The sequence below is a fragment of the Pan paniscus genome, chromosome 21 (genome assembly GCF_029289425.2).
Source record: "Pan paniscus chromosome 21, NHGRI_mPanPan1-v2.0_pri, whole genome shotgun sequence".
NCBI lineage: Eukaryota > Metazoa > Chordata > Mammalia > Primates > Hominidae > Pan > Pan paniscus.
The window spans coordinates 61,735,603-61,748,689 of NC_073270.2; the positions used below are offsets into that span (position 1 = coordinate 61,735,603).

The 13,087-nt window shown below is 43.9% G+C and overlaps 1 protein-coding gene across 2 annotated transcripts; it reads right to left on the reverse strand.

Moving 5' to 3' along the window:
- Positions 1-2,697: 2,697 nt before the first annotated feature.
- Positions 2,698-11,850, reverse strand: CBLN4 (cerebellin 4 precursor). 2 transcript variants are annotated; one of them, XM_003827522.5, is made up of 3 exons: positions 9,135-11,269; positions 5,993-6,109; positions 2,698-4,015 (listed from the first exon to the last, which is right to left on the reverse strand). In XM_003827522.5, the coding sequence occupies exons 1-3, from the start codon at positions 9,423-9,425 to the stop codon at positions 3,818-3,820; spliced, it is 606 nt and encodes a 201-aa protein (XP_003827570.1). In that variant the 5' UTR covers positions 9,426-11,269; the 3' UTR covers positions 2,698-3,817. The 2 variants fall into 2 exon arrangements, 1 of the variants encoding a protein (XP_003827570.1); XR_004668144.3 differs by lacking the exon at positions 2,698-4,015 and having other exon boundaries at positions 9,801-11,850.
- Between the last annotated feature and the right edge of the window lie 1,237 nt (positions 11,851-13,087).

Sequence of the window (13,087 nt, forward strand, 5' to 3'; positions counted from 1 at the left end):
TTTGTTTTCATGAGCTTCTGTCAGGAGGAAACTGCTTGCTACAGACAATTGCTTGCATTTGTTGATCAATAGATCAAGGAAGAGTCAAAGGAGGTAGGGACCATCTAAGGAAGGGATGGTGCTGGCATTGACAAATGCAGATAGGGCCAATGCAAATACTGTGTTCAATTAGCATTTTTGTGGACCCAGCGATTTCTGAAAACTATTTTCGAGTCATAGAATACGCAGGGAGCATCTGGCTCCGTTTCTGCAAATACTTCTGACACCACTGCCTCCTTCTCTTTAATGTATCCTACTCAAACTTAATTTTCTTCCCTTCCTCATGCCAATCTTAATGCCTTCCTGCAGGTTTATTTCCTGCTTGGCCCATATGAGACCTCGAAATTTTAGTAATCACAGTAGGCCCTTAGTTGAGCTCCTACCGTGTGCCCTTCACATGTCTTATTTCATGGTAACAACCAACTACCTGCTGTTTACAAATGAAGTAACTAAAGCTCAGAGAGATGAAGGAACCCGCCCAAGGTCACAGAGCTGGCAAATAAATGTTGCAGGATTCCATCTTTTGTCTGTCCAAAATCCATGCTTCCTGGCCAAATCCTTCTGTGCCTTGTAGCTATTTTTTTTTTTTTTTTCCTGAGATGGGGTTTCGCTCTGTCACCCAGGCTGGAGGGCAGTGGCGCAATCTCGGCTCACTGCAAGCTCTGCCTCCCGGGTTCACGCCATTCTCCTGCCTCAGCCTCCCGAATAGCTGGGACTACAGGCGCCCGCCACCACGCCTGGCTAATTTTTTGTATTTTTAGTAGAGACGGGGTTTTACCGTGTTAGCCAGGATGGTCTCGAACTCCTGACCCCACGATCCGCCTGCCTCGGCCTCCCAAAGTGCTGGTATTACAGGCGTGAGCTACCGCGCCCGGCCCTTGTAGCTTTTATTCTCTCCCTCAGTCTTATCTTTTCCAGCCACTATGTTCAGTGGTGGCTCTCACTTTCTAGAACCAGCTGAGTGTGTTATCTCAGGATCTCATTCTCACTTCATCTCTCCACCTGGGGACACTCTAAGGCAGGTTTCCTTCCACATTTTATAGCCGCAGCCCCACTGCCTTTTCAAATGGAGTTCCTTGAAAGTTTCAAATGGATTTTGTGTTTAAAAATATGTACACTAAAGCTTAGAAATTAGAGTCAAGCCCTGTGCCAATTTTCTTTTATGTTCAGAAAAAAATCAATTAAAAAAGGGCAAGCCCCAAAGGATGGCCACAATCATGTTTATAAAAACATTTCTATATTGATCTATTTTGATGATCACCTAACTTTCTCTCTCTCATCATAGGTTTCTATTGGTAATTTCAACACTTTGGGGCCATTTTGCCAAAACAATGACTGATAGTCTACAGTCATCCCTTGGTACTTGTGGGGAATTCGTTCCAGAACCCCCTGAGGTCACCAAAATCTGCAGATACTTAAGTCCCTTATATAAAATGGCACAGTATTATGTGCATATAATCTACATAAATTATACTTTAAATCATCTCTAGATTACTTATAATGCCTAATACAATGTACTGCTGTGTAAATAGTTGTTCTACTATGTTGGTTTTTATTTGTACTATTTTTACTGTTATATTATTGTTTTTATTTGTTTTTTCCCCCAAATATTTTTGATATTCAGCTGGTTGAATCTCAGATGCAGAACCTGCAGACATGGAGGGCCAACTGTATTTATTCAAGTAGGATTCACCTGTTGCAATGCATGCATACAAATTCTGCACACAGGGAACCCGGCGGAAGTCTACGTTAGAGCAGGTCCATTTAAAGAGAATTCCACTCACATTAGAAAATGCCCCTTTTATTTAGTCTCTCTGCACGATACTTTCTTTTTACATTATAAAATCACACAGGAGGAAAGGTTTTTGACAGGAAGCCAACAGAAGACAACTTGCCAAGCAAAACATTGAGGATCCATTGCCAGCATCTGCAGATAATTTTTTTCAGAGAAAGAGGAGTCTTCCTAGGTGACGAATGAATATTTTGACTTGGCAATTAACACAATTATCCTGGAAGACATGCCTGCATGTGCCTCCCTATAATACCTTGCCTGTTGCCACTAAGTACAAAAGCCCCCTGCCCCACCCCCCAAAAATTGTTTTAATGGACTAAAGACCAGGAAATTGAGCCAAATCTCCAAATAAGGCAGGTGTAATAATAATTCCTCCTAAGAAGAGGCCTGCGATCCTCTGTTTGTCTTTTAGTGTTGAAAAAAGGGCAGAACTTTTCCTCAAAGTCTTCAGTATGAAAATATTGGTCTTTAAACTCATCACCACTCATTCATACATTGAGCATCCTCCTGATATTTTAGGGGATCTTCTAAACTTAACTTTTTAACAATCAGCCCTTCTGAAAGAAGAGTTTACTAAGTTCATTGATTCTCTTTTGGCAAGCTTGCAATTCCTACATTTGGACAAATTAAACACAGTAAAGATTTCCTATATCAGCTCAGAGGACACTACCTGAAAATTCAGAAAGCTTTTCTTAAACTTCAGGAAAAAAGAAATGAGAGGATGAAAGGATGAAAGGAAGGGAAGAAGGAAGAAAGAAAGAAAAAAGGAGCAAAGAAGGAAGAAAGGGTTAAGAAGAGACAAAGTAAGAGGAAATAAATAATGTAGAATACATATTTCCAAAACGGAAAGAAAAAAACAATTCAACTAACATATATTAATCTTTATTCTATAACAGACATAAATAATTTTATGAATTCATATGACCTATACAAAAGACAAAATAAGATATTGCACTAAATTTAGATATGGGATATTTGAATTTAATATTAGCTAAACAGATAAATATATACAATTTAAAGAGTTAAGGCAAAACCAGATGATACTTCAAATACAACAGAAGCCTTGAAAAATAGGTATAATTAGAAACAACAGCATCCCACCACCAGTTAATAAAGTGGTCATGTCTACGGAAAAAAAAAAACCTTAGGTTTTTAATAAAGTGGTTATTATCAATCATTTTAATTAAAGTTGAGCAATAAAGTATAAGATTTCCCTCGGAGGGGAGCTGTTTTGCCAAGGCTCAGGGATTGAGCACTTAGATTTCGGGTAAGCAACTTTTTCCTTGTCAGATTTATGATCTATTCTTCTTCTTAGAAAATATAACTTGGAAAATATGACTCTTTCACATATACAATTAAAATACAACTATGAAGCATTCTTTTTTTTGAGAGAAGTCATGTCGATGATATCATAGTCAAGGTAAATTTGTGGGCAAGCCATTCATTACCTTATTTTAAGAGAAAACATAATACCAGTTACTGAAAAAAAAAATCCAAGTTTTTTACAAGAACCAAACAAACTAATTCCAAAGGAATAAAAACAAATATAATCAATATATTAACACAGTATACAGTTCTTTGGCAGTATCACACTAACCGTTGATTGAAGTCAGAACTTTAGAGTTTTCTAATCCTTAGACCCGGTTGCCAGTCTTTTAAAACTAAACAAATAAAATTCCACATCTGTAACTAATTCAGTAATCCCAGGAAATGAAATTCAGAATAAGTCTTGCAGACAGCTTTTGACTGTTACATTTAAGCATAGGTATTATCTGCTTAGAGTCCCAATCCAAATATACTGAAACAGACACACACAAATAATCTGTGAAATTTTGTATTGGTTCAGACAGGCTAGAATCCTTAGAATCCATATCCACCCATGAGAAACCAATAAAAGACATCAATCCAATGATGAAAAAATGATCTTCCAATAACTCAGGAGTGGGTCATCCCTCACCTGGATAAACATCATGGAGAAATTGAATCCTATAGGGGGAACACCAGAAAGCCAGAAAACGTGGAATACTGCCAGCCTCCAACCAAATTACCTTTCTCCAGTTTTAGGTAAACCTTATCCTCTTTATCTAGGTAGAGCAGGACACCATTCGTGGCAGCTTCACGAGTAACATCTTTGTCCCCCGCAAAGGCAGATATTACTGGTTTTCCATTTAACATCAAGTTAACCTAGAAGAAGAAAAATAATAATAATTGAAAAGTTCTCTTTAAAGTCAAAACATCTACTGGGGAGAATAAATAATGTCTAAGATGATAGACCCAGTAAAATACCTGATGTTCAGGAAATATATTCCCTTTCTTTCAAATTAGCCAATTGTGGGGGCCATACTTTGCATGTCTGCTGAACTGATTTTTTAAATTTTTTTTTTCTGATTGGAATTTCCTTAAATTCCTACAAAAGAATAACATCTATGGAGACCAACCTAGCCATGTGAAAACTAGCTTCCCTTCAGCACATAAATTAAGCTTACTGCTTTACTTAACTCTTCCACCCAACAATAATCTTTTGGAAATAAAGCGGGCTTGTGGCTTCCCAGGACATTCGTAAAAGAGACCCTCTGCCCACTGACATAAGAGACCCAGATACAACCCAATCCTACCAACATCCTTGCGAATTTTTGTGCAGCTGTAACATGCATACCACTGAAAATCAATTGAAATAATGAAGTTTGTGTATATATGTGTCTGTATGTGTTTATTTCTTTTTCTATTTTCCCTGATAGGAAACAAGCATCAAAAACAATCATCAGGCCAGGCATAGTGGCTCATGCCTGTAATTACAACACTTTGGGAGACCAAGGCAGGAGGATCACTTGAAGCTAGGAGTTCAAGACCAGCCTGGGCAACATAGCAGGACCTCATCTCTAAAACAAACAAAACAACAAATTTAAAAATTAGCCTGGTTGGTCACATGCACCTATAGTCGTAGCTTCTCAAAAGGCTGGGGCAGGAGGATTGCTTGAACTCAGGGGTTTGAGGTTGAAGTGAGCTATGGTTGTGCCACTGCATTCCAGCCTGGGTGAAAGAGTGAGACCCTATCTCAGAGAAAAACCAAAAAATAAAAAATAATAATCACCACTATCACTGATTTTAGCAATTTTAGTGATTTTAGATTTAGATTTTAGATTTTAGAGATTTCAGTGATAGATAATTAGAATCAACTCAAAACTGTATTAACTATTTTCTATTCTTCAATTTTGATTACACTGTGTCAAGCATTGCATACATTTCTAAATATTGGGGGTTGGGATAACTTTTCCATGGAAGTAAGTTTGTTTTCTAGATTTTTTTTAGGTTAAAAGTCATATGGAATAAATTAAATCTGAGGCTGATCCATTTATCCATTTACTAGGACATGTAAAAGTATTAATAGATAAGTGTGTAATCTATCATTCATATTGACATAATGTATAACATAAATACTGAGCATAAGATAAAAGGTCATCTTAGAATTCCATGCACATGTATTTGTGTCATTTAGTATTAGCATACTGGAATATTGTTGGAACAAGCTCCACTGTTGCTTTTGAATGTAAGGTCAAGCCCATTGTCTTAGAAAGCAGAACACAAAATATATTAACTGTGGAACTGCAGTTGGTAAGAATTCACTAGCATCAGAGTAACTGAGGATAAACACAAGCATACGCATACAACACCTTTTTTTAAAAATGTATTTTGAATAGTTGCTCCTTCATAGACTTATTCTTACTGGTTAGCTGTATCTCATAATTTTAAAAAATAGCAAATGTGTTTTATTTATTTAGTATGCACTTGTAAAGCTCTACTAGTCTCACAAGTTTTTTTCTTACGAGTTCAAGTAATTTTTATACATGCATTAAATGAAAGCATGATTTAACAAAAAGTTTTGTGTCACTGAATTTTTACTAAACCATGGATTTTTTAAAAATGTTTGATTGTTATTAAGGTAATAACTTCAATTCTCTATTTCTCTATATGCTTTTTGTCACGTCTTAATGGATGTTAAAGAGAAAAAAATTAGAAATTAAGTGTTTTAAAATAAATGATAAAGATGGCTGTTTATTTCTATTGTGGAAACACAACTTTGGATAAGTACTTAAATATATAACACACTAAAGATAAGCACAGTTGGTTGAGAGTATGGATGGAAGAGGTCAAAACACACACCTGGATAGTTTGGCTCTGGTAGACTTTAATCACGTGAAAACTGAAACTGTAAATTCCTTTTCTTGGTGCTACAAAGACAGACTCCAATGTGAAAAAATTACCCACATTCACCAGGATCTACAAATAAAAATAATAAATAACAATAAGTTATTATATTTTCTTCTGTAACTAAAATGAATTTTCTTCCTCTCACTCTCTTCCTCTCCTCTTCCTTCTTTCCCTCCTTCCTTCATTCCTTCCTTCCTCTTTCTTTCTTTTTTCTTTTGTTCATTCATTCATTCTTGGCAACTAGCTTAAGAAATCATAGAAAATAAAACATCTAGTTCTATATCTTTCCTCTTAACTGATTTGGAAAATTGACTTGAATATTGGAAGGTTCTTCTGTCTTTTAAATGATATAAGAATAAATAAAGTAACTGCTTTGTATTCATGTCTCAATTTCCAGCAAGGCCCAATGGCTCTGGAAACATCGAGCTAACATTTGAGAACTCATAAATATTAGCTTTACCTTGAGAGTTGGATAAAAGGCACCCGCTATGTGTTTACATTCCCACCTTCTACAAGCCTTTGCAATGTCCAGAGGTGACGTTTCCAAGCCAGCCAATCAGCATCTGTGAGCTCTCCGCAGCATCCCTGGACAAACCACAGAGGCATGGGTACCCCCTCCACCATGTGACATAATCCTTGACACTGAACAGTTGGTGCACAAAGTGATCTGAATGCCTGGCCCTTCTCTGAGCCACCACCACCCCTCTCCTAAGATCTGTTACCATTTTTTTTTCATTCCTGTGCCAGCTAGGCCTTAATTATAATAATGTGGCAATGAGTCAGCCCTTGTGGGCTGCCAAAGAGGAGAGCATAAAGAAGGATAAACTATGAAATAGGTGGCTTTCCCTGTTCCTCCCCAGGCTGTCCATTAACCTCCTATCAATCACCTGCTCTTTATTTGAAGTTCAAGGTTCAAAAGTGAAATTAGATACTGTTTCCCAAGAAAGCAACAATGCATTTTGTATTCCAAAATATTCAGCCTAGTTCTATTGGTTATAAAATTAACTCTAAATTTTAATAAGTGACCTCTTAAGCTAAATTTGCAATGTCACATGGGTAAGTCTCTTTCTATGAGAAAGAGGGATTGGGATGGAGGATGGATGTTAAAATAACCAGGGTTTGTTCCATTTCTTTCCAAGAAATACGCCTGTAAGTGGCATTCAAAAATAATAAGAGGTCCCTAAAAAGATATACTTCTAATATATCAATGGCAATCTGCTACTATCTCTTTCAAACACTGCATTCTTGCCAATATTAACACACTTGCAAGCCTCTTGCATAATTCCCTAAAAATGTACTATTACCTCTGGGCAACATACCAGAATGTAGTGACAGTCAAGCAGATGTATCAGGCTCAACACCTAACTTAAAACACATGTACGTGTATAATTTCATTCTGAGATTCTGCCTTCTTCCAAGTAAGCATCAGATTTTTTTTGTAACCTGATGATAGATGGTCTTTCAACAAGTCACCAGCTGTGCAATAATCCCCAGCAGAGGCTTTACAAAGAAATTTTTCAAGCACAATTAAAATAATTTGAGGTGCTTAGTGGTGACTTCCTGATTCAGATACAAGTAGCATAATTCATTAGCAATAATGAAAATAGCTGATTAGTGTTGGCTACATATAAAACTGGATGTTGACTCTACACTGTAATTGGAGCATCCAGGTACATCGAGATTTATACCAAATGTGTCTTCTTGTCTCTAAGATGCAGGGCTCACTGAAAAGAAGAACAAACCCTTTTCCTCTTCTAATTGATGGAAAGGTCATTGAAAAGAACACCCTGTATAGAGGATAGTGCAATGCCCACAGTATTCCAACATTTAATTAAAGCATTGAAATACAAACTAGGGGTGGTGCTAGACTTTATTTCCATCAAGATGGAAAATACTGCACCAAAACCCCAAATGGAGCTACTTAATTCTTTAAAAATTATGGCTATCAAATACTAAGCCCCTAGAGAGGCATTCTCTGTCTCTGGCCAGCTGGAGAGTGCATTAGTTAGGAAAAATTAAGCAAGGAATACAGATGTCACCTCGTGCTTTCCCTGGCACATCCTGCAACACCACTTAACCTGTGCCCCCTGCACATTGTAGCTTTGCATACAACTGTGAACTGTGAATTTGGAATTTAAAAAGACTCTGGATACTGTTGGGGCTGAAATTAAAACTCTGAGGACAGTTTTCTCCCTTAAGACCCCTTGCTAAAGGTAAGCTGATATCCTGGGGTTTCTCATCAAGCCAAACACAGAGCGCCAGGTCGCTAAACAGCAGCTACAGCTTCCGTCAGTTCTTCCCCTACTCTCATCAACCTCAAAGTCTGTCTTTCCCCAGCTATTTGCAATTCTCTGAAAGGACATGAGCCCGGGAAGGGAGAACTGGCTCCCAAGCGCTTTCCTGCAGGAGCTCAGCGCAGTTGCCAAATTCCTTTTCCTCCCCTCCTCCGCAACTTTTCTCTAAGTACCAGAGAAGGGCTTGCTGCCTACTCCGAGGCAGCGGCAGTGCCAGCGGTGCCTGGCACGCGAACAATGGAACCTGCAGGCGAGATCTGACCCCCGGCTCTGCCCCCGCCCTCCGCGGCCACCTGCCCGATCTCTGAAGAGTGTGGAAGCCCGGGGCTCTCTTGGGAGAGAAGCTTCTCTACCTGGGAGAAACAAATCAAACATTTATCCTGTTCCGCAAAGGTACCCAGGGAGCAGCCTCAGCGGCACCCGCAGAGGAGTCTGAGCCAGCGCACCAAGATCTGGCCAAGAGATAACGACGTCCAGGGACCAGGTGCCCTTCGGCTCCCGCCGACCTGTTGCTCGAAACTTGCCCTGAGCTCTCGCTGCCGGGCTCTGGGCTCCCAAGCCTCTCCCCCGCCGCCGCAGCAGCCTCTTTTAGGAGCCCGGAAGGAATGGGAGCCGGGGCTGGTGAGAGGGGTAGGAAGAGGGACGGTAGAAGTTTCAGACCCAGGCATATTTGGGAAGGCGAGTGCTTTACATGATTCCCCATTTCCCAATCGGACCAGCTTAGCCTGGGCAGGCAGCCTCGTGCTGAGATGCCTGGAGACCGCCCGCCCCCTAGGTGCTCGCGTCCCCCCGGGTCTGACCTGATCGAAGTAAATGATGCGCGTCTTGTTGCTCATCTCGGATGGCTCGTGGTTGGTGCTCCGCACCGCCGAGAAGGCGACCTTGGAGTTGGCCGCCCGGACCGATATCCCCAGGGGGGAGGAAGAGGAGCCCTTGGAGTCCGTGGCCGGGTTCGAGTCGCACACCACCAGACACTTGCCCTCCAGCACGATGGGCTCCGTGTCGTTCTGTGCCCAGACGGGCAGCCCCGGCAGCGTGAGGACCAGCAGCACGGCCGGCACCGCGGACAGCGCCCGGCGCCCGGAGCCCATGGTGAGCCGTGTGGGCAGCCGCAGCCGGCTGGCGCTGGTGCTCGCCCGCGTCGCCTCCTACCCCGGGATCCCGGTGCTCGGGAAGATGCTAGCGGCTAGGTCGACAGCGCTGCAGGAGCGACGGTGGCGGCGGCGCGCACACTTCCACCAATTCTGTGGCTTGAAGTCAAAGTCTCCCCTTGAGCTCTCTCGCTGGCTCTGTTACCTTTGTCCTTTAAGGAGCTCATGCAGAACCCTTTACCCTACTCTCCTCCGCCCAAGAATCAGCCCTGCCTGGGGCCCCTGCACCCACTGTTGTTCCTAGACATCTAAAAGTCATCAAACCCTCACATTCACACCTCAAAGCAAAAAATAATAATAATAATAAATTCTCACCCCAAACTCAAGCACCACCAGCTAAACCACGGAGCAGGAACAAAAAGAGGGGACTCAAAGAGAAGCCACAAGGGTGGCGGGTGCCCAGCGGCGCGGGTGCCAGTCCTGTCTGGCTTGCGGCAGGGACGAGTTACTGAGGCAGAAGGTCCTTCCCAGGCTGAGAAGAACGCGAGGCTGTGTTCATGGCCAGGACGCCAGCGACTCCCACTTTCGCTTGGTCAAAAAAATCCCCCAAACCTGGTGTCACCCAGAGGTAGGGAGGGAGGCAGCGGCTAGCCAGGTCCCTCGCACCGAAAGCGCGGATTCGCAGGATCAGGTCCAGGGCGCAGGGCGCTGCGTTCAGGGCAGCTGGTCCGGCGGGGTCCTCTCCTGCCTGGCCTCCCGCCCCCAGTCCCTGCGCACAACTTTCTCGTCCCTCGCGCAGCCCGGAGAGCGCGAAGCGGGCACACGCGCTCTATTTATAGGAGCGCAGCGTCCGGCTGGGTTGGCTTATCGCGCAACCCGCGGGCTCCGGGAAAAGGGGGAGAAGGCGTCTGGTGACCCCATCTGAGCAGCTCTCTCCTGACGTTTAACGCACCCCAAAGCAAGCGGGGTGCACAGCACTGGTGATTGGCAAGGTTCGAGGCCCCTCAGCCCCTGAAAGCGCGTGGCGTAAAGGATGCGTGCCCAGAGAGGAGCCCACGGCCCTGCGCTGGCCCCAGCTCCGCGCCCACTCTCTCCTGCTCGATCTGAGTCCGCAGAGGAGGCGGCTGGTCCCCTCACCCCTCCCCAGCGCGGGACTCTGCCGCCGAGTGCCCTCCGAGCGGAGCGCGGCGCTGCCAGGCCGGGTCGCGAGAAAGGATAAGCCGCCGCGGACCCGCGCTGCGCGCTGCCCCGAACCTGGGGACCGGCGGGCGTCCCGACCGCGCCTGGCCGGGAGCCCGCCCCACACAGCCCTGGGGCCTGGCGAGCTCAGGGAAGCCTTGGGGCGGACCAGAACCCGTGGGGGCGGCTGGGAGGAGGTGCCTGATTCTTTCCTTCCGCTCCGGGAAGATGAGCCTCGGAAGCCGCAGGGGCGCGCCTTCCCCCCACACCGCGAATCCTCCCCAGGCATGGCCAAAAAAAAAAGAGTGGGAGAGGGAGTTAACTCAGCAAGAATAAGTCCTCCGAAACCGTGCCAACAACAATAATAATAAAAAAAAGACAATCCCACTCCTAGGAATACAGCATTTTTCTCCCCTTTGGATGCGCTTCCCGCCCCCGTGCCACTCCACTGCCATCTTGGCCTCTGATTTGCAAGAGTTCCCTTCCTCTTCTGCAGCTACCACGGGGAAGGGAGGTTTGTCTCTGTCTGGACCCGGCTGCGTGAACTTGGCCGAGTCACTAACCCTCTCTGAGAGGGGGGCGCGGCGTTAACTAAGGTCCTCCGCACCCCCATCCCGCCAGCTTTCCAATTCTGTGATGCTGTGGGGTCATGGCGCCCCTTCCCCAATTTCTTCTACACTTCCAGCTGCCAGAGGGCAGACCCGTATGGTATCTTTAATCAAAACAGTATCCCCTCCAGGCATTCGGAGCTCCTAAAATTGCATTGGCTAGTTATGAATGGAAGGGATGTTTATTGAGGGAGGTCCTTGGGACGGACGGCTCCCATTCCTTCCTGAGTGAAGGACGCCCTCATGAGCGTGGCATTCGAGCCCTCCACAAAACAAGGTGAACCTCGTCTCCAGCCTTTTTCCCTTCCTTCAGAAGGGCCGGGCATTGAGCTATAAGCACCAGCTCCAACTGTTAAAATTGAAGACACTACGAGGAATCCCCTAACCCTCACCTCCCTATAATCTCTCAACTAAAGTGTTCATACTTGGTGCCACAGGGGCCTTCAGATTCTGCTCCAGTGGGGCCAGTATCAGGTGTTTTGACTTTATGATTTTATTTTACTTGTGGTAGGGGGTGGTCTCACTATATTGCCCAGGCTAGATTCAAAACTACTGGGCTCAAGCGATTCCACTACCTCAGCCTCCCCAGTAGCTGAGACTACAGGCCGGTGTCAGTGCTGGCTGGCAGGTGCTAGTGCCATGCTATTTGTTAAAATGTTGAAAGTTACTTATCTAAGCTACAACCAAACAAGATGAACTAGTACCTTCTGAAGATGGCCACCATTTACCCAGCTTTGCTGCCCTACCCGAAGCCCAGCACAATCTTCACCTGATCCCTCTCTGCACTTTGTAACTCTCTTCTAGATGTTAGGGATGTCTGCCTGGTTAACAGCAGCAATTTCTTCTCATTCGATGCAGTCTTTTGAGGGTGGGTGCTGAGTTGAATTTAGTTCCTTTTATTGCCTGTAGGGGTAAGCACCCTGCCTTCCTTGTCTGGGACAGCTGTTCAATAACTAGAACTTTGGTTGTTCAATTTCAGGCTGGGAGAAGTTTGACAAAAAAACAAAACAAAACACTATGTTGAATTGTTAAGTAGAAAATAAGCTATCTTCCTCACCAATTCCAATATATTCCCTCTACATCCTTTTCTTCTCCAGGCACTTCCTGCATGCAAGAACTGAGATTTGAAGAAACCTATTCCTTCTCTCACCAAAAATATTCATTTTTAGTCCCAAAATCTGCATAGTGACCATAGTAAAGACTCAATAATTGAGAAATGACTGAATGCTTCCTAATAGAAGGTAATTATCCCTCATATTATAGTATAAACTGCTTTAAATGAGTCTCTCTCAGTAAAATTTAAACTCAAAGCCTCCTTAATAATTGGGGATAAGGGTCTCGGTTCCTTACTAAAGGATGTTCTGCTCTTCAAAGTGTTCTGAAGATGAGGAACACAGCATTTTCTGTGGACCCCCGCTAAGAGAAGTTATCTTATATTGTGAATCAGAGGGTCCTGACTCTTTTTCCCACAACAGTTGATTAAACACGGATAGCCCCTGGGTTCTAGGACCGTCAATGCATTTGATACCAGAAGTCCAAGACTTGTATGGTCCAACTTGGCCAGATGACTTGGGGCTGCCAGATTTTCTCTCTGCAATCTTAATGAGACATCAAAATAGCTTCCAGTAAGCACTACATGTTGCAGAGACAAGGTCTGTAGACTCCCAAACTGACATGGCCATGTAGGAGTCATCTGCAAGCTGAAGCAGAAGAGGTATTGGAATAAACCAGAGGACTGGCCACACTTGTAGAAAGAAGCCAATTCTGGAGCGTGAGCACTTCTGAGAAGCAGAGGGATTGAATAGTCAATCTCCAGTTCTGAACTCTTGCTTACAAGAGTTCCAGAAACATTTTCTCCTAACCTTGGGTTTCTTG